Consider the following 25,631-nt stretch of genomic DNA (forward strand, 5'->3'; position numbering starts at 1 on the left):
GTGTGTGTTGGGCTCTGTGTGTGTGTGTTGGGCTCTGTGTGTGTGTTGGGCTCTGTGTGTTTGTGTGTGGGGCTCTGTGTGTTTGTGTGTGGAGCTATATGTCTGTGTGTGGGGCTCTGTGTCTGTGTGCGTGTCTTGACAATTCCATTTATTTATGTTTTAAAAAAAAACATGAAAAAAATGCCATTTGCAATGCCAATAGCTCTAACTTTAACAAAGACAAGACCATTGCATTGTAAATGCTTGTTTATAGATGAAGCTATGAAATGTGCTTCAACTCATCCTTATATATGTTCATACTTTCCAGCTGTCCCTCTTGAACAAGACCGGCCTTCCGTCAAGATCTACAATTTGGAAAAGATTTGAAAGTGGAAATGTTAAAAGCATTTTGTTCCCATTTTCTGCTAAAAAAACATTTATTGAAAGTCGGGAAGCACAGTGGCCTATGGGTGGAGTAAGGAGCTGGGGGGTTAGCTGCATGTTTTAAGGCCGGATTAAAATAGTTTTTATCGTCATCTATTCAAATGTATTTTATTTGACACTGATGAGTTCGAATCCAGGTGTTGGTGCGTGACCAAAAATGTCATGATTTCTAAGTAAAACGCTGTATCTTCCTGTGCTTCAAAATTAAACGATATGCAAAATAAAAAAATAACTGAACTGAATGCTGTCTGCAGATTGCCCAATGACACGTTCCCAAAACCCTCCAACATTGAGGTTTTAGTAATCTGTTGTCAACCGCTCAGATATGCACAGTACGGATCTATGTCCTGCCCCTCAAGTTTGGGATGCTCCTATCAACATGCCTTCTACTTTTATACAAGAAACATGACTGTGTTCTTTAAACTTTATTTGGTCATTAGCGTTACGAGATGTGGAAACTAATGCATACGTGTAGGCAGACTTTAGGTTGACTGCGATCGCTCCTCCCCAATTCCTCTACCACTAAAATTTGTGGATACTTTGAATATTTTCCATGTCCAACCCTGACCTGACTTTGCCTACAGATGTTCCACAGAGTTGTATGAATGATTTGCAGGAAAACACAAACAGTTCATTGATCAGCGTATCTTTTTGTATTGTGTGATATTTATTTTATCTTTTTTTAATCCTTTATAAAAAAAAAACAGCTGCGGGTTTTCTGTAAAATTGCTGGAGAATTATCACAGGCTAGAAGTATTTGTTGAATCAGTACTGTAAAAATAGATGAAGGCGTTTTAATAGCAAATCCCATGAGTAAGTGAAAATATAACTGAACACTAACAAGCAAAGGTACTTAGAGTCAATCATTATTGCCGGACACTAAAAGGCCCTGGACCAAATTACATTTGTGGCAGGTGTTCGCAATGCTTTTGTCCCCAATTTATTGATCAGCATAGGAAAGGTGAATAACATAAGTAAGCGCCTAGTTTCCACATTTTACATGTTTTACAGTCGAAGAATCAAAATGTGGGTACGATTTGGGCTCTGCTCAGAATGAGCACCACGCAACACGCTGCAAAAGCAATGCATCCCTTAAGACGCAATGTATCAAGCCAAGTAAGGCCCTCTTACATGGGCCTGATTGGCTTGATAAATCCGGATTAACTAAACGTAGCAATATTCGCTGCTTTGGGTTACTCTGCCTCAGGGAGGAGTTCCATGGGTGGTGTGTGGATGTTCCCATGCAAAACCTAAGGACTTTGATGCATTCCCAGATTTACCATAAGTGGTAGACCTGCAAATGCGCCAAAACTGCTACGTGTCTCCAGGTGAGGGATAACAAAGAGAAATATGTTTATTTCCTATGTGTGCAGCACACATAGAGATAGGAACATGCTTCAGGGTAGTGTTTAGTGCAGGAAGGTGTCCCTTCCTGTACAAAAACAATCCTGCTAACAATGCAAGCACCCTTGCACCATGTTGCAAGAGTGTAAGTGTTGGCGCTAGGTAGTACATTGTGCGCCAGAGCTGGGAAAAGGCAGGAATGTGCAGCTGTGTTAAAGTACAGCGCATTCCTGGCCCTTTCCCTATCATGCAGCACAGAAATGTGAATTGCTACAGTGCGTAATATAATGATAAATATGCCCCTAAGTGACCATTTTTACGTGACCGTCCAGGTATAAATGATCTTAAAAGTGGATTTGAAATGATGCCCATTCTAAGGGGCAACCATGACTTGTATGTTCCTTTTCTGTCCTGTCACAGTGCTGAAAGTATATCAGTTCTGCTGAGCGCAGGCACGTCCATGTTCCACCACTTAAAGGAGAAGGCGTGGCGGAGCACATTGGTGCCACAGTGCACGTTTCCATCATACTGGTGGTAGGAGAGGTAGTCATCGATAAAGGTGCAGTGCAGTCCCAGGGGTTCCAGCAGCGACTGTACCTCCTCTTCCAGGCAGCATTTACCGTCGATGATTGGGCCAAAGGGCTTTGGTATACCCAAGTGGCTTCCCAGGACCAACATGTTCACCTGAGCAGAAGGCAAAAAAGAGAAATTTGTTATGCTCTGGTGGGCAACTAGCACATACAAATGGGGACGTTTGTAAAGCAGGGGCCCGTGTTAATGGATTTTGATTCCCACATACAAAGAATAGGCAAAACCCTGGGCAAATTTCCTCGGCATATGGGAAGTTTTTCAAAATCTTAAACATTTTAGGCTTATTTGTTATCGGTAGAATGGAGGTTGAAGATTACATTATATATTGAACTAAGGGGCATATTATCAACAACTAGCGATATTTATCGCTAAAGAAGCTTAGCGACATTTTTTTATTGCCAAGCATCGCCGGATTTTATCGCAGAGATAACGTGCTATTAGCAACGTTTATCTCCAATGCGATAAAATAACCGGCAATAGTGGCGAAATGCGTGAATATCGCTGGAAAACCAGCGATATTCACGCATCATCGCCAATAGGGTCTTAACCTGAATATCCACCTCTCATTGGATATACAGGCTAAGAACTGGTCTGAGCAGGCGTTAGTTTTCAGCGATATTCACGCTTAGCGCAATTTTTTTTATCACTACACCTGCCTTGCTAATAGGCGATAGCTACGTTAGCGACTGCTTTCAGTCGCTAACTGGTGGGGTACGCCCACTTTGCATGTCATTAGCGATAAATATCGCTGACATGCAAAGCAGGCCCCAAACCGCTCGCTATCACCTAAAAGCTGTCGCTAACTGATGTTAGTGGCAGCTTGCTAATAGGGCGATGGAATTATCGCCGCTTTGCAGCCAAAAACGGACGCAAAAGCGGCGATAATGTCATTTCACCTGCCTTGATAATATGCCCCCAAATTCTTTCTATGGGGCTTCAGCTTAAACTTACTTGATACGAAATGACCAATCATTGGATTTACGAAAGAGACCATTGTGATCTATGATGAAAAAGGTGATATTTCTTCATTATGCTCATTTTGTCAGTTGACAAGTGCACTAATTAAAATAAATCTTTTCCTTAAAAAAGAAAAATTGTATTGACCAACTTAATGCTGCCTTGAATTGTACAACGATGTTCAAGCGACTACTGAAAAGATGTTCAAATTGAACTTGTACACTTCTTAAATCTTAACAATAAGAATGACAAAAACTGAATTTTGTTCCTCGGACATTTTAATAGTACAACTATTTTGCCTTTAGGCTTATATGAGTGTTTTTCCAATCATTTATATAGGTTTTTTTGTAATTCTATTAAATGTCAATTTAAGCTAACAAATGGTGGAAGTGCACTCTCAAATGTCCTATTTGTTAACAATAAATACATGAATAAATAAATAAAGCTAAACTTGTGTTGAAGAGACAGGGTAACTCAGAGGTTACCTGGGGGAACTGCAATATGGCCTCTTTACAAGATAAGGGGGATATGTCGAAGGAAGTGGCGGAGAGAGGCGTTAGCCTTCCTGGTTTAACGCCTCTCTCCGCCACTTCTGTAAAGCAAGGCAGCACCATATTTACGAGAACGTGGTACAGCCTTGCGTTTTCCCCTGCGATGGCGCTAAGTTTAGCAACTTAGCACCAATGCAGACACCCTTGCACTATAGTGCAAGGGTGTCTGCGTGCAGGGGAGGATTGTTTATGTGTAGGAAGGTGTCCCTTCCTGCACATAAACAATCCTAAAATGCCATTTTGTTACTGTCATGTGTGCTGCTTCGTTCAGCACACATGAAAGTCACAAAATGGCATTTTTTAAAAGCATTGTTTATGTACAGGAAGGGAAACCCTCCATGGCACAAGGCAGCACACATGGAAAAAGCAAAAACGAGGAGAAATAATGCATTTCTCCTCGTTTCGCCAAGTTGAGACCAGGTTTTCCCTGGTCTTAATTTTGGTGCTGCCTCCTCTGTACGCCATCCTTGTACATAGGAGGCTGCGACAAAATGAATGGGTGTTGCGGTGGCACGCCCACCACAACACCCACTGCTCACCCCTTGCACACTAACCAGAGAGTGAAAGGGAGCCTTATTTACAGGGGCGCATTAAGCCATGTGGAATAACGCTGCCTTGTAAATAAGGCGCAGTCCCTATCGCCACCACAACGCCGATATAAGTGACATTGTGGTGGCGATAGGGGCTTGTACATATGCCCTTAAGTGTTTTGACCCAAACAACCACTAACCATAATGCATTGCGTACGTAGGTGGTTTAGGAAGCAGTGAGACTCTCAAGTGAGTTTGTCCGGCCAACGGAGCACACTGCTTCTCCAAGATGAGCAGGTGGAAACACATTTGCATATGTACATGTCCCCTATAAATTAGAAGTTTGAAAAATTGTGAACATTTCTTTGTGCAAACTTTGCGAAATCCAATCCAATAGAGAGAAAAACAATTATGTCACAAAAAAAACAAAAAGCTAATCTTTTTTTCTGAAAAATATTTTTTTCATAAGAATTTTTTTCCATATCTGAAAATCTTTGGCGATGAGAAACGTTTTCATTTTTTTGCAAAATGCAAAGCTTTCTTACCGTATTAAACTTTGAGAGGAAATGTAAATTCCCCACACCCTTAAAGGCCCGCACATTGGTATCGGCCCTGCAGTCTCTGCCAGCCTCGATTGTTTTCTTTGGTTCAACCTACCTAAAGGTGCATGGGCGAACACTAGTAAGATCAAAACACACTTCTACTCGTCTCATATTTTTTAGGTCTCAGGGGCAACTATTGGGTCTCCTATTGGACCCCGTTCTCCTACCCCACTGTGCACAGCTGAACCAGGTGTGAAAATACACATTTTGCCAGGACCTACTTTGGAGGGAGGCATCACTCTCTGTAAACTCTGCTGACTCTACAAGAGCAGTAATGCTTTGTTTGTCCTCGCTATGATTTCCATAGTTTAAGACTCTCTCTCTGCTCACCATGTTTGGGAAGAAGGCCCGGGCTTTCTTCAGCTCTAAGGAGAACAGCACAGGGATATCGATGATGTCTTGCTCAGTGAGACCCAGCTCTTTTTTAAGGATATTCCGGTTCCAGTTAATGCAGGACTGTAAAAAAAAAGGCCAAACAAAAATTATTTCATAAATTCTGTCGAACAGAAATCAAATTCCTGCCTCTGCTGGCAAATAGCAATTGCGTAAAATTAAGTCAACAGCATACAAATGTCACATCACTCTTGAGCATCTCATATCTCCTGGACTCAGGTCTGCTCTGACCGGATCATGCAGTGGCGTAACGAAACTTGAGGGGGCCCCCTGCAAAGCACATGGAAGGGGCCCCCCATCTGCCCGGCCCACCACCTACCACGTTGCCCCACCGACAAAAATAAGCAGTCACCTAAAGCTGTACTTATCTGTGCAAACCTCGAACAGCAAATATAAATAGAAAGCACTTTAATTGTGTTCTAGGGCTGCCTGAATGATGAGATCCATGACTGATAATTAAAGGGAACAAAGGCAGAAAAGTCACATTACAAATGAATACATATTTTTTAATTGATAACCCTATTTAGTGCCAAGACAAGGTCTTTCCAGGATCTTTAAACACATGGCTGGCATTTTTCTTTTGGCAACCCTACTTTATATTCCTTTTTTTGAAATGCATCCTCACACTACAGCAGTAAATGTAAATGTCAAATGCAAGGAATAGGCAGAGTGGGGGCCCAGGGTGTACTGGAACCAGAAAATAACTTATCCTTGTTAACCAGTTTACAAAGGTATGTTGACTGTGCACCTCAGATAGAGCACAGCTAACTGTTGTGGTGCACTGTAGCACCCAACAACACTTTTCGATCATTTACATCACACACAGACATGTAATAGCGCACACTGGGTACAGCTTATATAGCACATAGCTCAGAAATACCATATAGCTGGATGGCACGCAGCTCCCAAGAGCATTGTAAGTTGTTTAAAACACATGCAAGCATCAAACAGAATGCACTGGACAGACCTTTCATACACCCCACATACCGCAGATATACTATACAGCTGGCTGCAAGGTGGACCGAAGAGCACTTTTCAATAGCATGGAACACACACAAACTTCCAACACAACACATTAAATAGACATTTTGCTTAAATCTAACTAAGCACAGACATGGCATTTGGGCCGTGGACCATATTTTCCATAGAATGCAGTATATAAACATAAATAACGTAATGGATTAGACGGATACACACCATGAGGGACATCGACATAATTCAAGATGGTGTCCCATGTTTGCAAGATGTATCAGGATCAGGCACAGGGACACAACTAGGAATGACGCTCGCAAAACTCGAAAGTACTCGATTGAAATATAAAGAGGGCTGTTACTTGCATCTTGGGAAATATAGAGAGTGATAATACTTACATCACCTCAATTTATCTATTCCCATCATTGGATATAAACCATCGCAAGACTCAAACATCACCCGGACAATTTAGGAGAAAATACGAATTTTCTGATTCAGCTCACATCCCGAAGCCTTGAAAAAGCCCTGTGGGCGAAACGCGTATCGGCTGCTGCTGTATCAACAGTTATTTGATTGGACAATAAAAAATATACAGATCAGATTGAAGAGTGTGACCTGATCACTTGCCCTGAGTGACAACTGTGGGAAATTGAATTGTATTTTTGGAAGGACGTATTTACATGCTGATCTCCTTATGCGTGACAGACCAACTGGATTATAGATATAGTGATTGGGTGTGCTCAGGTGTAGAGTATAGTGTAGAGTATAAATGTATTGACCAGGATTCTATGAATCTGTGGGCGAAGTAACACTCCGGTGGGTAGGTGTTTGACACCGTAGTAAGCACCCCGTACTGAACATATATAAAATTAAGGAATGCTTCATTATTCATGAAAGTAAGTAGATGTGCGGATTGATCTGGGCAAACCCACATTTCTGTGTTCTACAAACGTAACATAACATGTAATTGCAGCCCCAAAAGCAGTGTAGCTCTATCTATAACTTGGTCATCAGAATGTACTACAACAAAGATGATGATGCTGGGCTGGTAAACAGGCGAGAGGGCCAGCCCATCTTCACTATTGAGAGGCTCAGAAGTGCACCATTTAATTATGAGGCAGGCTGCCTAGCCGAAGGACTGATATGAAGCAACTGGTGCACCCATGCTGCAGCTACGCGCTACAACTACTGCCCTGATGGCCCAAACTCTACGCCATTCTACTCTATGCCACTGCACTCTACTCCACTACAGTCTACTCTGCACCACTCCGCACCCCTCTAATCTGCGTCACGCTACTCTACATCACTGCACCAATGCACTCTGTGTCAATGCAGTCTATACCACTTTACTCAAAACCAAAGCACTCTATGCCAATCTACTCTGCACCACTGTACTTCATGCCACTTCAGTCTAGGTCTCTTTACTCCACTCTACAACACTCCGCTCTTTGAAGCTCTTCTCCACTCTATGTCACTCTATGACACTACCTGCGCAATTTCACTCTACGCACTGCAGTCTACTCTGCACCACTCCACTCCACTCTGTTTTGCACCACTCTACACTGCACCACTCTATGCCACTGCACTGTTTGCCAATTACTCAAAACCAATGCACTCTAAGCCACTGTACTCTACACCAGTCTACGCTTCACCACTATACTTTGTGCCACTTCATTCTAGGCCACTCTAATCCACTCTACAACACTCCACTCTATGATGCTCTAATCCACTCTATGCCACTCTGCATCACTACTCCACTCTACGACCCTCTATGCTACTCCCTCTACGCCACTTCATGCCATTTTACTCCACTATATTCTACACCACACTCGTCTACTCCACTACTCTACGCCACTACACTCCATGCCACTCTACTCTGACACTCTATGCCACTCCACTCTACGACACTACTCCACTCTATGACATTTCATTCTACTACACTACTCCTCTCTATGACATACTACTCTACAACAATCTACTCCGTACTACACCACTCTATAACACTGTACCTCCACTCTACGCAACACACTCTATGCCTCTCCATTCTGCTCTTCACCACTCCACAACACTCAATGCCACTCCACTCTGACACTCTGCTTCACTCTATAAAACTCAACTATATGACACTCTAATACACTCAACACCCTTCCAATCTACAACACTCCACTACCTCCATGACAATCCACAACACTATGCCAGTCCACCCTATGCAACTCCACGACACTCCACTCAACTCTACTCTACACCACTCCATGACTCTACGCCACTCCATAACAGCCCACTCTACTCGACGACCCTGTGCTTTTCAACTTGCACCTTGTCTGTCTAAATTCACCTCCCCTGCTGTGTAGCAAATGGGGAAGGGTCAAATGTGAACATTAATCCGACCTAGATTATCTAACTTAATCGAATCACTGGCTTAGTCAATCAATCAATCAAGTCATTTGTAGAGCGCACTACTCACCCGTAGGGTCTCAAGGCGCTGGGAGGGGGGGGGGGTGCCGCTACTGCTCGAACAGCCAGGTCTTGAGCTGCTTCCTGAAGGAGAGGTGGTCTTGGGTCAGGCGCAGATTGGTCGGAAGTGAGTTCCAGGTCTTGGCGGCCAGGTAGGAGAAGGACCTTCCTCCTATTGTCGCTCTTCGGATGCGGGGGACGGCGGCGAGGGCGTGGTTGGTTGATCTGAGGAGGCGCTTGGGAGTGTAGAAGCTGATCCGGTTGTTGAGGTAGCTCGGGCCTTGGTCGTGTAGGGCTTTGTGCGCGTGGGTGAGGAGCCGGAAGGTGATTCTCTTGTTGACCGGGAGCCAGTGCAGATCTCTCAGGTGTCCGGTGATGTGGCTGCGTCGGGGGATGTCGAGGATGAGTCTCGCCGAGGCGTTCTGGATCCGCTGGAGTCTCTTCTGGAGTTTCGCCGTGGTTCCGGCGTAGAGGGCGTTGCCGTAGTCCAGTCGGCTGGTGACGAGGGCTTGGGTGACCGTCTTCCTCGTCTCGGTGGGGATCCACCGGAAGATCTTACGTAGCATGCGCAGGATGTTGAAGCATGACGAGGAGACGGCGTTGACTTGTCTGGTCATGGAGAGGGAGGAGTCCAGGATGAAGCCCAGGTTGCGTGCGTGGTCCGTCGGTTTGGGTGCGGTGCCCAGGGCGGGGGGCCACCAGGAGTCGTCCCAGGCGGAGGGCGTGGCGCCCAGGATGAGGACCTCCGTCTTGTCTGAGTTCAGTTTCAGGCGGCTGGTCGTCATCCATTCGGCTACGTCTCTCATCCCTTCGTGCAGGTTGGTTCTGGCGGTGGCGGGGTCGTTGGTCAGGGAGAGGATCAGCTGGGTGTCGTCGGCGTAGGAGATGATGTTCAGGTTGTGTTGGCGTGCGATGGCCGCGAGGGGGCTCATGTAGACGTTGAAGAGGGTTGGGCTCAGCGAGGATCCTTGGGGTACGCCGCAGATGTGATTTCTCATCAGCCAGAGCTGTCACCCATTACCATTGGTGTACTCAAAGGGCATGCTATGTGTTTCTAAATGATCCCTACTGAATAAATATAAGCAACTGATAATGAGTCCTTAAATGTCCATTTTCATGTGAAAAACGAAATATCAAATCCAATGCTTAATTTGAGCCTGTGGTTTCTGGTGCTTAGCACCAGAACTAAATTATCAGCACCTGCACGCATGACCGACTGCCCCATGGCAGAGCAGGTGGCTGAAATAGGGATGACCACAACAGCAGCCGGCGATTAATTCAATATATGTTAACAATGATTAATAACTGCCTTGCAAACCGTTCTTAGAGCTTTGGGGGACAGGAATAGTATGAATTGTAATACCTGCAAAAGTGTGAGGGTTAGTAGTTGTCATGGTACTGTCATTGGCAGCAACAATGGATAGTTTAAGTTGCAAAAGCCTTCTGGCAAGGGCCCTGGCACGTAATTTTTTACAAATTAAGCACCGCATGTGAACCATAACTATACAGGGGTCAGATGAGACCAAGCAATACAGGAAGGCATATGCCTGAAAACACACACTGCGCTGTACCCACATTTTGTGAAAAAAGCCACCTCGCACATTATAACTTATTCATGATACTAAATAGTACCTGTAAACAAGTTCGAATTGCTTTATTCATAGAATCACTTCCTGCTCTTTGTGTCCTCTAATTACCAATCAGGGATAATTGGCGCTGATAGAGAAGCCCGGTAAAAATGCTTTCCATTTGCATTTGCTGTTTAAAGTATGTGCCGATAATGTAAGCTATCAGCCACGGAAAAATGCCTTGCCAGCCACGGGAAAACACCTCCCAATGTGTTTCCTTTTAACTTCCTTATTTCCTCACCTGGTGAAGATAATCCCTTCACCAAACTACGAGCGCAGCCATGAGTTTCTATGCTGTGGCCGAGCTTCCATCAGTTTTAATCCAAGAACAGAAGACAATCTAAAGGTGTGCTAGTGGCAGCCAGCAGATAATGTATCATGCCCAAACACAAACAATAAAAACAGATAACATTGCATTATAGACAAAAGGGAAAACCTTTTAAACCAATGAAATTATGGGTTGGGCAATAACCCATGACCAGCAAGGTTAGCACTGGCAATAATTAAATTAAGGCCGCAACAGTCAAGTCCTGAGCCGCACTGTCCGTCCTGGGCTGGCACGGTCCCTCTCAGCCGCCTCACACCTCACGCGCATTTTAAATTGCGCAAAAGTGGCATGCACATGAGAATGCTCAGCTGCAAGGCTATCCCTGCAATGTCAGTGTGCAGTGGTCAGGAGTCTGTAGCCGTGGTGCACTCCTTCACAAGCTCTTTTACTTTAATATTAAAACTGTTAAATCTTACTGCCAGTTTTACATTCATCACTACGGGCCCTCCTCCGAAGTTATTGCCCTTTCATTTTTGGTGCTTTGCAGAACGCCGGTCGGGAGCAAACTGAGCAGGTCGCCTCTACCAAACAGTAAGTTCGTGTTGAAAACTGTCAACGAACTACGAAGAATTTGAATGTGCATTGGAGATTCGCGAGCCAACAGAGCAGGTCGCCCCAAACAAAGTAGGCTCGTGTTGTAATCCGCCAACGAACTACGGATTCATGGATACTTTTCCAACCATTCGCGTACACGACGCAACTTGATGCGAAGAATTCCGGCATCCGTGAAGCCATCCATCTCACTGCAACGATATATGAGTGACATCCAAGTGTCATGTTCAGTTTCGGCTCCATCCAGTCCGTGTCCTGAGGAGAACCCATACTAACATTGTGGTTCGAAACGCGTTGACCCCAAGCCCGGGAAAAAGAAGAAGGGTGCCACTAGGGCCGTTCAAAATTAATACATCCTGTCATCCCTAGTTTTGCAACCCTATAATTTACTTCCCTATCCCTGGTTTAGTAAGACAGGCAGGCAGTGCTTATGAATTGTTTGTCCGCCTGTCTTCTTGTACCTAATACAAAGGACTGTTTCGTAATGTGAAATAATTGTTAGGTATTTGATTAAATTGTTTTTGGTGTTGTTTCTATGAACTGACAGTATTGATTGTATAGATTTTGAGCACTTGTATATTCATGCACACTTTATTTGTCTGTATGTATTTTTTCACTGTTTGCTGACTGTCTGTTTGATGACATATACAAATTAAATGGTAAAATATTTTTCAAAAAATACATAAAAATACTAAAATAAAATAGGTGATCCCCCAGAACTGATAGGCTGGGCGGTATCAAAAAATCTGAAAAAAACAAATCTGTCTGGCTATTGTGTTTGTTGAGAATAATTAAATTAAGGCCGCAACAGTCAAGTCCTTAGCCGCACTGTCCGTCCTGGGCTGGCACGGTCCCTCTCAGCCGCCTCACACCTCACGCGCATTTTAAATTGCGCAAAGTGGCATGCACATGAGAATGCTCAGCTGCAAGGCTATCCCTGCAATGTCAGTGTGCAGTGGTCAGGAGTCTGTAGCCGTGGTGCACTGCTTCACAAGCTCTTTTACTTTAATAGTAAAACTGTTAAATCTTACTGCCAGTTTTGCATTCATCACTACGGGCCCTCCTCCGAAGTTAGTGCCCTTCCATTTTTGGTGCTTTGCAGAAGTTTTAAGAGTTTCTCGTTGCTTCAATGGGTGTAATTTCTGATATTCATGTTTCACTCATCTTCAGTACTTGATTTTTCTCGGAAGAAAGTGTCACTCATAGTCGTTGAATGTCTTTTTTTTTTCCTCATATTCGCCCTTGGTAACCATGTAATGACGAAGAAGTATAGAAGATGACTGAGGCACTGGCCCAGGTAAACTGGGGGGGATTTAAATGGTACCTGAGAGCGTATCCCACAATGCCACGCCTCCCAACTTTGGCCTCATCTAATGGCACCGACAGGGTTGGTGAACTGCTATGTACAACCCATTTTATAGCCAGAGTCGCATATATAGGGTATGTGAAGCAAAAAGGGATCAAAGGAACAAATGATCCATCCAAGCAGCACAATCATAGGACTTGGGGGGGAAAAAAAAAAACCACAATGTTCTGGCCTATAGTTACCAGTTCAAAAGTAGCCAAAATCTCCTTTTGTGTTGGTTGCCTCTTCTAGCCAGATCTAGTTTGGACATCTGTAACATCGCTGCTCGCCAATCTGTATAGAGAGGAGGAGTCTTGTCTTTCCAGCGTTTACAAATTTCTCTTCTAGCTAATAAACAACTATAAAAGACCAGTTTTTTACTTATACCTTCAATCCCGGGTATAATACCAAAGAAAACTAACGTGGGGCAGGGACTGACTTGTAGATCAATTGCTAGTGAAAGGGAAGCACAGATTTCATTCCAAAAAGATGTTATATAGGATACTCAAAGAACATGTGTGTATCTGATGCTGCTACTAAACCACATCTAGGGCATGCGACCTGAGCATTATTGGTGAACTTTGATAAACGTAGTGGAGAGTAATACGCTCTATGCAGTGTCAACAAGTGGTTCCGACGAAGCCAAGAAGGTTTTACAGTCTCCCCTAGAATCTTAAATGATTTGAGCCACAAGCCCTCTACATCAGTATTAGGTATATATGTTTCCCAAAGGGAGTGGGGTAGCAAGAATTCGCCATCAATCTCATCTAGTATAAGGTTATACCAAAATGTTATCTCTTTTTTAAATGGAGGTTTGTCCATCAGATAGGATACTAGATTGTGATCAGCACCTAATTTATGCCTACCCCTTCCTAGGCTGTAAGCTTGGGGCCAACTCTGGATTTGAAGATATTTAAAGCGTGAAAAGCGAGTTCCTATTATTGAGCTCAAGGTCTCCCATGGAAGTAATACTCCATCAGCAAACAGGTCCCCCCAAGCTGAGATCCCAGCCTCTCTAACTGGGAGGGCTAAACTGTCCAAAAGCCAAGATGGAGCACCTGGCGAGTCCCATAACGGGGCCCGACTCTGATAATAATCCAAATTAAGTGTGCGTCTTAGATTTGTCCATATTCTAGCTAAGTCCCTCAGCACCTTTAACTTGACCTTCTTAAAGTATTTTGGGTCCCCAAATTTTACAGAAAGTTTGTTGGCCCAATTTTTTCCCCTTTGAGAAGTGCTACGAATAATTTTCCGCTCCCTACGTTATTAGGGGTCTTTAAAAGCATCCTAATATGGGAAAATTGGAAAGCCCAGCCGTATATCTGGAGGTCTGGTGCTGCGAGGCCTCCTTTTTCTCGACGCCGTCTAATCTTCTTCCAGGATAACCTGGGCGTACGGCTATTCCAAATGAATCTATTTAATTCCGTTTGAAGTTTGGAAGTCGAGGATGGATCAAAGAAAAGAGGGGTAGTGTTAAACAAAAACATAATCTTGGGTAAAATGGTCATTTTGACCAAATTAGATCTACCTATCAGGGAAATAGGAAGAGCTGACCATGATCTCAGCAATCTTCGAGCTTCCTTAGCCACACGGGCAAAATTTAACGGGGCGATCTTATTAATATCCGTATAGATATTTAACCCGAGATACCTAAGGGTGGCACTTGGCTGTACTCCTGCAACCGGAGCAGGTTGATTCCAAACCATAATGTCGGTTTTGGATGCATTCACTTCATAACCAGATATTGCCCCAAACTCTTCTGCAATAGATATGACCGTAGGGAAGGCTGAACTTAACTCAGATGTAAAGATAAGGACATCGTCCGCGTATAGTGCGACTTTCCGCTCCCAACCTTCAAAAATAAAAGGTTTTATATTAATATTGTCCCGAATTAGTTGAGCAAAAGGCTCGATATATAAATCAAATAAAAGTGGTGAGAGGGGACACCCTTGACGGGTTCCTCGTGTAATATCGAATGGCTCCGTAAGCTCCCCGTTAACCAGTAATGAAGCAGAAGGATTTTTATATAGTAGTTTTACTGCTCGTCTAAAATTGTCTCCCAGATTGAACTTTTTTAACACTTCTTCTAAATACACCCAGTTTACCCTGTCAAAGGCATTGGTGGCATCAAGAGTGAAAACTGCTAAAGGAAGTGATGCTGAAGTGGCCATATCTATTGCACCAATGAGGTCATACGTCAGTTCGTGCAGTTGCCTCTCTTTCACAAAACCTTTCTGATCCATATGCAAGATGTTATTTGCTACACCACCCAATCTATTCGCATGTACGGCTGCAAAGATTTTATAATCCGTACTAAGAATTGAAATTGGTCTATATGACCCACAATTGGATGCGGGTTTGCCAGGCTTTAAAATCAGGGTTATGTGTCACTCATAGTCGTTGAATGTCACTCATAATTACACTGAAATTATGAAAATGTCACACATAAACAATCGAAACCTTGGCAGCTATGTAAGCCTCGTAATTAATTCTAACTACTTGATCAAACTCACTATCAATATAAATCCCCAGGTATACGACATATTTAAGAATGTAGTCTTTAGCATTCATAATAACCTTTCTGGGACTTGTAGATTCACGCGCATTAGAAGTATGGTCGTACAAGTTCCAGTGACGCTTGGTGTGGTAGGCTTAAACAGTTCAAACTGGCCTAAAATCACCATCATGATATGGAACAAGTCGGCAGCTATATTGGTAATGTTTGACTAAAGTCAGATGGTTAGTAGTCTAGAACATACACGACCCTTCCTAAAACAAAATACAAAGTTTTCCGATATAGTACCAAATAAAATAATGCTACTCCAAAATCGCCGCCCTTTTCAGCCACGAGAACACTGCAAATACGGATGCCTTCTGCTTCGGTAATGTTTTATTTCTCGCTTTGAATTTTTTTTAAACATCCCTGCCCTTCAGGTTTTTTACAAAAGCTTCTAACGGGAGAAATGATTACCGTATACAATATGCCAGAATAAAAGCAAGTCCACATAACAGGAAGCATGTAAACAAAAGCGAGTCTACAGCAAGACCACCTCTACAAACCTGCAGCTGCTGGGATACCCTGAACGTCACATGCAGTCGTTTTCCCTTCTAAAGTTAACATCTCTTACTACAGAGTCCTACGCTGCACCAGGTCCAGCAACGAACTCTTTCTGTTTCCGCAGCTGCTTGGGGAGGGGCACGGGATTACGATTTCCATTTGTGTGTTCTGTGGCTGGGTGGACAGTCCAAGCATGAATATTGATCAAATATTTTGGGGCATATTTATGAGTTCTGGCGCATCTCTGCGAATCAGCAGGGATGCGCCAGAACAAATGCGTCACGCAAAACTACCCTTGCGTCACGGCGGATGCGCCGCATTTACAATGTGGTGCGCCGTGGCGCAAGGGTAGGCAGATGCGTGACGTAAGGGTGTCGCATTGCTGGAGTCGCGTCGCAAGCGCCACGCGACTCCAGCAATGCTCGGGTGTGCCCTATACTTAACGTGCTGTGTCAGTCCTTACGCCTGCTTCAAGCAGGCGTAAGGAATTGACGTAGCAGCGTCACACAAGTGCCTGTGTGAAATCTTGTAGATTTCACGCAGGCACTTTTGCGAGGCGCACCTGCCCCGGAATGCCCACCCTGCGCCAGAACGCCCACATGTGCCGCAGGGCTTTACAACGTGACGCATCTGCCTAGATGCGTCACGTTGTAAATGGGTCGCAGGGATGCGCCACGTTTCCGCCGCCGTTGCGTGACACAACGGTGGCGGAAACGTGTCCAAGTCCAACATAAATCTGCCCCTTTATTCCTTAGGGCACTCGCTCTTTTACGCGTTTTCTGCCATAAAGTGAAAGCAATGTAGTAGAACGGTTTCCGTTCGGAGCTAAAGTGAAATGTAAGATAAATGCATAACTGCATGTGGAGTGCTAAGTGGTTGCTGGCTGCGCGGCTGCAAAGGGGGCCCCTGGAGTGGGGGGGAGGGGCCGGGGCCCCCCAGCACCGCGTGGTCTGCGGGGGCCTGGGTTACGCCCCTGGGATCATGGTCCTAACGGCTAAGGCGCTCGACCATGGAACAGGGTTCGAGTCTCGGTAATGACGCTAAACCTCCTGTGATTCTGGGCAAATCACTTAAGGGCAGATTTATGAGTTCTGGCGCATCTCTGAAAATCTGCAGGGATGCGCCAGAACTGATGCGTCACGCAATTCCCTCCTTGCGGCACCACAGATGCGGCGCATTTACAATGCGGCGCACCATGGTGCAAGGAAGGGCAGATGCGTAAAGCATCTTGTGGTGTACGGGCGGCGCATTGCTGGAGTAGCGTTGCAAGTGCGACGCAACTCCTGCAATGTACAGAGGCCACCCATACATAACGTGGTGCGTCACTCCTTACGCCTGCTTCAAGCAGGCGTAAGGATTTGACCCAGCAGCGTCGTAAAATTGACTCAGTGAAATCTTGTAGATTTCACTGCGTCAGTTTTACGGGGCTTTCCTACGAGGGAACGCCCACCCTGCGATAGAACGCCCACATGAAACCTGACGCAGGTTTCATGTGGTGCAGGGCTTTACAACGTGACGCATCTGCCTAGATGCGTCACGTTGTAAATAGGTCGCAGGGATGCGCCACATTTCCGCGCCGTTGCGTGACGCAACGGTAGCGTAAACGTGGCACAAGTCCGACATACATCTGCCCCTTAATCTCCCCGTGCCTAACAAAAATGAATGTGTGTCCTCATGTAACGTAACTGGTGCTATGTAAAGTGCTCTGATACCCGGTTCGGTTTCGGGTCAAGTTTGCGCTATATAAAACTCTGCAAAAAAAAAAATGCTTACTGTGCAGGCATGGATCTCTACTGGGCATCCAGCGGCTCTGTTATGGGAGCAGCCATGAGACCTGGGCAAGGGCCAGTCAGATTGCTTAGGCATGGATCAATGTTATCAACTAGGTATGGTGTAGGTTTATCTTCTGAAGAAGACAGTTGCTGGGGTCAAATATGATGTGAACAGGAAAATTATTTGTGAGAGGTTTTTTTCTGAAAGGAGTTGAGCATAAAGTTTTTATTTCCTTCATACATGAGTGATTTATCAAACACTCTCATCATTCCAGCAGCATGTATGCATCGTGTAGTTAAGAATATCTCCATCAATGAGATTATTTATTTATTTGGAGTTTTATAAAGTGTTGACTCGACCCCATCGGTGTCTGATAAACCTAATTTTTCGAGCCAGGGCCATCCCTAATTTGTGGCAAACAATTAGTGTCTCTTCAGCTTGTGTGACAACAAACAAGGCGGTAGGGACTAAGGAACCTATAACCTGGCCGTACTTAGCTTGGCTAGCGATATCATGGCCATGGAGAAAATTCGGGGCATATTATCAACAAATAGCGATATTTATCGCTAAGTAGGGTTAGCGGCAATTTTTTTATCGCCGCACATCACGGGATTTTATCGCTGAGATAACGTGCTATTAGCAAAGTTTATCTCAAAAGTGATAAAATCCACGGCGATAGCGATAAAATCCGTGAATATCGCTGAGAATACAGCGATATTCACGCATTATCGCTAACAGGGTCTTAGCCATTATATCCACCTCTCATTGGATATAATAGCTAAGAACTGGTGTGAGCAGGTGTTAGATTTTGGAGATATTCGCGCTTAGCGCAAATATTTCCATTGCTACGCCTGTGTTGGTAATAGGCGATAGCAATGTTAGCGACTGCTTTCAGTCGCTAACAGGTTGGGTACGCCCACTTTGCATGTCATTAGCGATAAATATCGCTGACATGCAAAGCGGGACCCAAACCGCTTGCTATCGCCTACAAGCTGTCACTAACTGCTGTTAGCGAAAGCTTGCTAATAGGGCGATAGTATTATCGCCGCTTAGGGGCCGAAAACCGCTGCTAAAGCGGAACAAATTGCCTATCAGCCCCCCCCTTGATAATATGCCCCTTCATGCTCTGCATGATCTAGATGATCAGTGCAGGCAGCAGCCATATCACATGGGTATGACTCACTCCTTTACATTGGTTATTGGATAGTTGTATGGCCATAGGGCAGACCTATCACCAGAGCATGGGACAGCCAGTCCAAAAGGGAGCAGGGAAGCAATATGACCTAGTCATGGAACTGCCATACAAGCTGGGCAATAATCACATGGAGGCGGCTCTGCCACAGTCAGATTACTGGGTTCAACATTAGCTCTTTCAGAGACCTGCATTTGAGACCAAAAGGGAGGCGGGAAGACTAGCGAAAGGAAGGACCACAGTATTTGACGATCAACTGCTTGCCTTGTACTGTGGAGACCCTGGTGATTCAGGGTTGACAGAGGAAATTGGCCTTTTGCAGTGCCTTCCATAGGTCTGCGGAGATCCCAGAAATTCAGGGAAGCAAACCTTTAGTGGATGCAGTCACATGATGCAAGTACACAGCCAGATTGATGTCATGTAACTCAACAATCAGGAGGAAAGGTGACAGATCTCAACGGTGGCTTATTGTGGGAGCCAAAGGTCATGGGTATGGAAGAGCCACAACATCTGAATGTGAGCAAAGGTAAAGCAAGGGATCACATGCGGTTTGCAATGCTACCGTAAAGTTAGAAATTGGAAAAGGGATGGTCAGTGGTCCATGACCCTATTTAAAAAGTGCTTCTCCAAAGTGTCCTAGAGATGCCCACTGCATCTTAGAGATGCTTATGCGCTACTCATATCGCGCCTCTGTGACTGGGTGATGTGTTCGGCCACTCTGAGAAACTCATGATCAGACTTTAAGCCATGTGATCCCAGTCCTAATTGCCGGAGAGTCCTGGCAAAAGCTGTGTAGGATTGAGCTACTTGTCTCAGTTTCGCTGGTTTAGCATTTGGTCAAACACAGCAGATCTCTAATTGTTTGCGCTGCATAGCCTTGATCAGTGACTAACAAGGTAAGAGGCCTGCCTTGTGTGAAAAAAATAAGGTATTCACATGACCACATCAGCTTTCCACTCGAAGTAGCCACACATTCTCCTGGAAAGCCCTCTTAAAAGGATGCTGGAATCTGGCTAACAGAGACACTATTTTGTAAAAGTTTTGTGACTGACAAAAAGGATTCTTGTTTCAAGAAATAACTAAATATAGGATGTAAGGCACATCTGGCATAGCCTAGGACTTTTTCACATTTACTCCCCAAAAGGGAGTTAGCTTTCATGATGGATCACAGAGGTAGCAGTCTGCAGAAAGCCTAAGCATGCTCACAGTACTTTGAGAATGAGACTTAATTAAAGCGATTGGCCATTAAAATGCATTTTTAGGACGCCTATTGAGTGGCTGTGTCATTTCCCAGCGTTGACGTGGCTGGCGCAAGTAATAATCACATTGACGTGCTGCCCCCTACCTGCACGTAATGGCACTCCACCCGCATCTTCTCATCAGATAAGATGTTATCTATGGTTCTCTGTGGAGCCTTCAAACCTAATACCAAGGAAAACAATAATTAATTTACTGTTGCAGTGTAAACTCTGACAGAGCATGAAAAAGGCTGCCTATTTTTTTAATAAAAATATACTTTATTTTTCTTAAAGAAACATTTGGGGAAACTGCATAAAGTAATCCATACGACAACTACCTTTCAAAAGTAGTCGTATGGCTTAGTTAGGTTACCTACTTAAACTGTGCAATATATCACAAATAAATTAATCAGAGTAGGCAAGACTTTTTGCACGTGTTTGTTATGTTAATAATCGGAAAACAACCGGCAAGGTGAGCTCTCGCAGGTCAACATCTGAGTCATCAGGATGACGAACTGTGTCATGGTTATGCAACTGTCCTGTGTTCGCTGAGTGCACAAGGTTCTTCCAGATTATTAAACGAGCCTGAAAATAACTTGGGGGCATATTACCAAGGGCTAGTATCGTCGCTTTCTCGGCGAATTGTGCCGAGAAAGCGGCGATACAGCTAGAGCCCCAATACCAAGGGCACTTTAAAGCCTAGGCCGAGCCCACTTTGCATGTCGGCGATAAACATCGCTAATGACATGCAAAGTGGGCGTTCCCACGTCCAACCACATATAAAATGTGGTTGGAGGTGGGAACACCCTATTAACAAGGCAGGCGTTGGGAGACAAAAACCTGCGATAAACTCATTTATCGCAGGTCTCCCAACGCCTTCTCCGACCAGGCGCTAGGCATTGTTAACATGGGGGTGTGAATCATAAAGCTGAATCCACCCCCCATATTATCAAGCCCACATGTGCCATATCGCCGACTATCGCCGGATTTCTGATCGCCTGCCTGATGCGCATTGATAATTGCGCACTAATTAGGCGATGAAATCCGGCGATAGCCGGCGATACGGAGATGTGCGGTGTGCATTTTGCAATGCACACCTCGGTAATATGCCCCTCTGTTTCATGCTTGGAATTATAAATGACGATTTGTTACCCCAGATGAATATCGGCACCCAGTGTCCATTAAAAGCGTCACCAGGGACACACTTCTTTCCTTATTTTATTGATAATGTGTTTCATAACAAAGCCCACACCCACCGTTAAATGGCAACTGATGTGTGGGTTTCTGCAGGGCTGGGTCTAATAACTTCTCATCATAAGCACCTAAAGCAGCTTAAGATCTGATGGAAATAGTTTTGAAGGTGGCAGGTTTAAGGCGAGGGCTCACTCGCATTTTTATTCTTCAAAGATTGATAAAAGCAAGTGCCATTCCAGCAGGTGATACAAGACAACTAATTTTTAAGTAACATGAGACAATTCAGTGTGATGACAAAACAGAGCGGCACTGACGACCACTAGTAATTTACTTATTGATTATTCACCCAATAACTAATAAGAGCGAGTAAAATGATTTTTACTATGCAGATTAAGGATATTTTAACTCTGAAATACCAGTGATTTATCTGATGTACAAGGGCACGCAGGCATATTTACAAGCCCCTATCGCCACCGCAATGTCACTTTGTGATGGCGATAGGGGCCTCGCCTTATTTACAAGGGAGCGTTAAGCCACTTAACGAGGATTAATGCTGCCTTCTAAAATAAGGCACCTTTTCAAGCTACACTAAGCGTGAAAGGAGAGGGTAATGGGGGTTGTGGTGGGTGTTCCACTGCAACACCCATTTATTTTGACGCTGTCTCCTATTTACAAGGGCAGCGTAAATCGGAGGCAGCGCCAACATTAAGACCAGGGAATACCTGTTCTTAAACAGGCGAAACAAGGAGAAATGCTTTATTTCTCCTCATTTTTGCTGTTTCCATGTGTGCTGCCTTGTGCAGCAAACATAGAAACAGCAAACTGCCTAAAGTTAGCGCCAGCGCAGGGGTAAACGGAGGTCTGCAACATATTCTATTAAATATGGTGCAGCCCTGCATTTCTAAAGTGATGAATCGCATTGCTAGCGTTCTTGGCTTAAAAACACGCTTTGCCACTTTATTGTAAATATACCCCAGGGTCTCTAGTAAGAGTCGGTAGAATTACAAAATACTCTAAAAACGATGAAGTTATGTAAAACATTGGAATTCATACAAGCATTGGCAAAACTAATAGGTCTGGGTTTTCAGTGTTAATGGATGCAGTGTTTTCATATTAGAGTGAAACACGCCAAAGGGAGCCAGCAGCGATAGTTATAGGGGTAAAGTAGCCCCTAATCTAATTCAGTGGAGGCAAAAGGCTACATTCAATGACAACTGAGAGATGAACGCTACAACTGGCGATTGAGCCAAGACTTGATAGACAAAGGCCCAGATTTACAAAAGTGTCAAGCAAGGCAGTGCAGCAGCAAAAAATGTTATGCTGCATTGAATGACATGGAGAGAGTAGGACAGTGCCATATCCTTGTCCTTAGTGCCAGCACAGAATTTTGCCTCCAAGTGTAATGTACATGCCTTTGCGCCATAGTGAAAGTGTGTATGCAGGAGTCTAGCATAGGTTTTATACTTCACTTCTAGTACAAAATACTATTCTTAGACCAGTTTTAAAATATTACCTACTTTGCATGTGTGATGTACAGTTTTGCACACAAGCAAAGTCTGAAAAGAAAGGAGAAATGAAAGCATTTCTCCATTTAACACCTACTTTCAGGTGGTGTTACTTTGTAATGGAAAAAACCCTGTCTAGTACTGTTTGTAGATAGTGTTTTACATCAAAAAGCATGGGTGGCTGTATGGGAACGCCCATGTACCACCCATGTAACGACCCCTTGATGCTAGATAACAGAATGCAATGCTTCGCGCGACTTTATCTTACTTTAAAGCAAATTTCTAGGGCACTGGAAAGTAAATAACAAAAGAAACATATTCTACTGGTTGCGTAATGTTAGTGATGCAAAGCGAGCACAAAATGTTTGTAAATCCCCCCCCCCAAAGTCTTAAGCCAATGGCTGAAAGAGGTTTATTGAAGAATGCCAATAGTTGAATGAAGCAAATCCAGAGCCCAGTCTTTGTATGTTGTATGCTGTCACAACCCAGATCGAATCACTAGAGAAAATAAATATACACATTGGCATAAATATGATCTGTTTACATATACTAATAAGTGAAGTGCTTAATGAGAGCATCCAAAGTCATTCTGATGTCCTTTCTTTTTTAATCAATCACATTAAGTTATTGTTTTTAGTTTCTGCAATTTTTTTATTTTACGTTAAAAGGCCACGTTGTGTTAGGTCACATAACGGAGCTCTGCAATGAATCATGAGCAATACATAGACGATGAAAGAACGGGAGTTCTGCGGCACCCCAAAATGATCATGCTGGAGTTTGGAGGGTGAATGAACAATAAATATGCTTTGAATTTTTGTTTTCATAGTGTCCCATTTGCTGTGCGTTTAACCCCTTCACTGCAGCGGCTATTCCGCCGCAGTGCTAAGGGGGCGGGGCGGAAGAGCAGCGGGCGCATGCTGGTGACGGAACCGCTCCGTCACCAGCGTCGGTTGCGCTGTGCTTATGACGGAGCGGTTCCGTCATGGCCCGCCCCGCTCAATAGAACGCTCAGCGCAGGCGAGGAATCTGCACCGCGCAGGCGTGCCGAGCGGGCCATGACGGAACCGCTCCGTCATCAGCACAGCGCGACCGCGGCAGATGACGGAGCGGTTCCGTCATCAGCAGGGGAGGGGTTAAAGACAGAGGTCAAATTTCAGGTTATGTCTTCTGTCAAATTGCTGCTTCTTCTTTTGGCATGAAGATTGGTGTTTACTTTTCGTTTTCTGATGGCAAAGTGAGAAGATTTTGTAAAGTGAACTATGTGACAGTCTTGCAGGGGTAGAGGGAGTGTGACAGGAAAGGCAGTAGGGTGGCAATGCTTTTTCTCAAACACACCAACTTTTAAACACCTGTAAATGAACTGCACAAATTATTCAAAATATGTCAGCAGTTAGGAAAGCACAAATGAAGTACTTTGCAGTAATTCTGAAGTATGATGGAAGCATAGATTTTAATTCGATCAAAACAAATGAAGGCACATGCTGATGTGCAAACAATAAATATTAGTGAACCCCATTTTCCACACTCTATCACTTTTTTGCTACATAGTTTTATCAGCAAAATTGAGTCTGTGCAAACTTAGTGGCCATTTGAATGAAAATGTTCTGTTGGTAAAGGATTGGGCACTACCACATAAAGCTTTGGAAATATACTTGTGACTGCATGCTTCAAAGTGTGACCCACCCTTACCATAGGGGTGGCTTATTTGCTACACTTGTTCTTAGCATGAAACTGCAATTTTTCACAATCCCCGTGACTTCAGTGGCGAAACATTGATGGCAGCACCCCCACTCTGAAAATTATTCCAGCAGCGCTGGAGCGATATTGCTAGGCTCATTATGGGTATATTGTTTCTGTCCCATGCATAAACAATGAACACCATTTGATTTGTATAACATGTTTATGTAAGATTCATTTTCAATGTATTCACATCTGTCTTAACCGCGGCTGCAATTCCGCCACAGTGCGGCGGTTTAGCGGAGTGGGCAGGGCCGCGCCGGCCAACGGACATGCACAGCACTACGGAGGTAGTGCTCGTGACGGCCATTTGGTTGACGAACGCATGGAAGGTGTTAATTGACTTTTGACAGTTTGGGAGCGGTTCTAGGGGTCAATATGGTATATTTTAATCTCCCAACTTACCTCCACTTTATGACAGAAAAGAAGAATAAAATATTGAACATAACAGAAAATGAACACATTAAACAAAATAATAAAATACTGTAAGGTATCCAAGAGTACTTCTCTTATTTGAATGTATTACAAAAAAAACAGATAGGCTATCTAAGCAAAAGCATATCAAGGAGGTTTCAAATTTACTTGTCAAATTAATTTTCAAATGGTCACTCACCTTTGATAATTTTTTATATACTTAAAGAAACACTGAGGGGTATAGTTACAAGAGGATAGAGCCACCAGAACTTCACTTTTAGCGACGTTCTGGTAGCGCTATGCTCTTCTCCATATTTACAAAGCACCTTTGAGCCACTTTTTGCGGCTTAATGCTCCTTGTAAATACGGACCCTTTACACCCATCACTTTGTTTAAAGGGGTGTGTAATGGGTGTTGCTGTGGGCATTCTACCACAACACCCATTGCTTTTTTACTCTGCCCTAGATTAACAAGGATGTGTAAATCTGAGGCAGCACCAAAAATGAACGCCATTCAATAGCAGGCATTAGAATTGCGAAACGAGGAGAAATACTTTTATTTCTCCTCGTTTTAGCTTGTTCTACATGTTCTGAATTCAGAAGCACACATAGAAAGAGAAAAATGTCATTCATTATTATTTATATGCAGAAAGGGACACCTTCCTGCACATAAACAATCATTCCCTGCACCGCAGGCACCCTTGCACTATGGTGCAAGGGGGCCTGTGTTGGCGCTAGGCAGCTAACTTTAGAGAAAGTCCTAGGGAAAACACAGGGGGTCACCGTATTCTTGTCAACACAACGCATCTCTGCAGTTTTTTAAATGTCGGAGCGTGGCCCTGCCAAATTTG

General features: G+C 44.1%; 1 protein-coding gene across 3 annotated transcripts in view; it reads right to left on the bottom strand.

The window, feature by feature from the left end:
* Positions 1 to 1,071: 1,071 nt before the first annotated feature.
* LOC144754687 (protein-arginine deiminase type-3-like) overlaps positions 1,072 to 25,631 on the bottom strand; it is a 584,450-nt gene continuing 559,890 nt past the window's right edge. For 2 of the 3 annotated variants that reach the window (XM_078642808.1, XM_078642809.1), the window contains exons 14-16: positions 20,039 to 20,115; positions 5,329 to 5,454; positions 1,072 to 2,451 (exon numbers count right to left, since the gene is read on the bottom strand). In XM_078642808.1, coding sequence (XP_078498934.1) covers positions 2,182 to 2,451; positions 5,329 to 5,454; positions 20,039 to 20,115 — 473 coding nt within the window. In that variant the 3' untranslated portion in view covers positions 1,072 to 2,181. The remainder of the gene's footprint in view (positions 2,452 to 5,328; positions 5,455 to 20,038; positions 20,116 to 25,631) is intronic. The other variant, XM_078642810.1, reaches the window with a different exon arrangement.

The sequence above is a fragment of the Lissotriton helveticus genome, chromosome 5_1, assembly GCF_964261635.1.
Source record: "Lissotriton helveticus chromosome 5_1, aLisHel1.1, whole genome shotgun sequence".
NCBI lineage: Eukaryota > Metazoa > Chordata > Amphibia > Caudata > Salamandridae > Lissotriton > Lissotriton helveticus.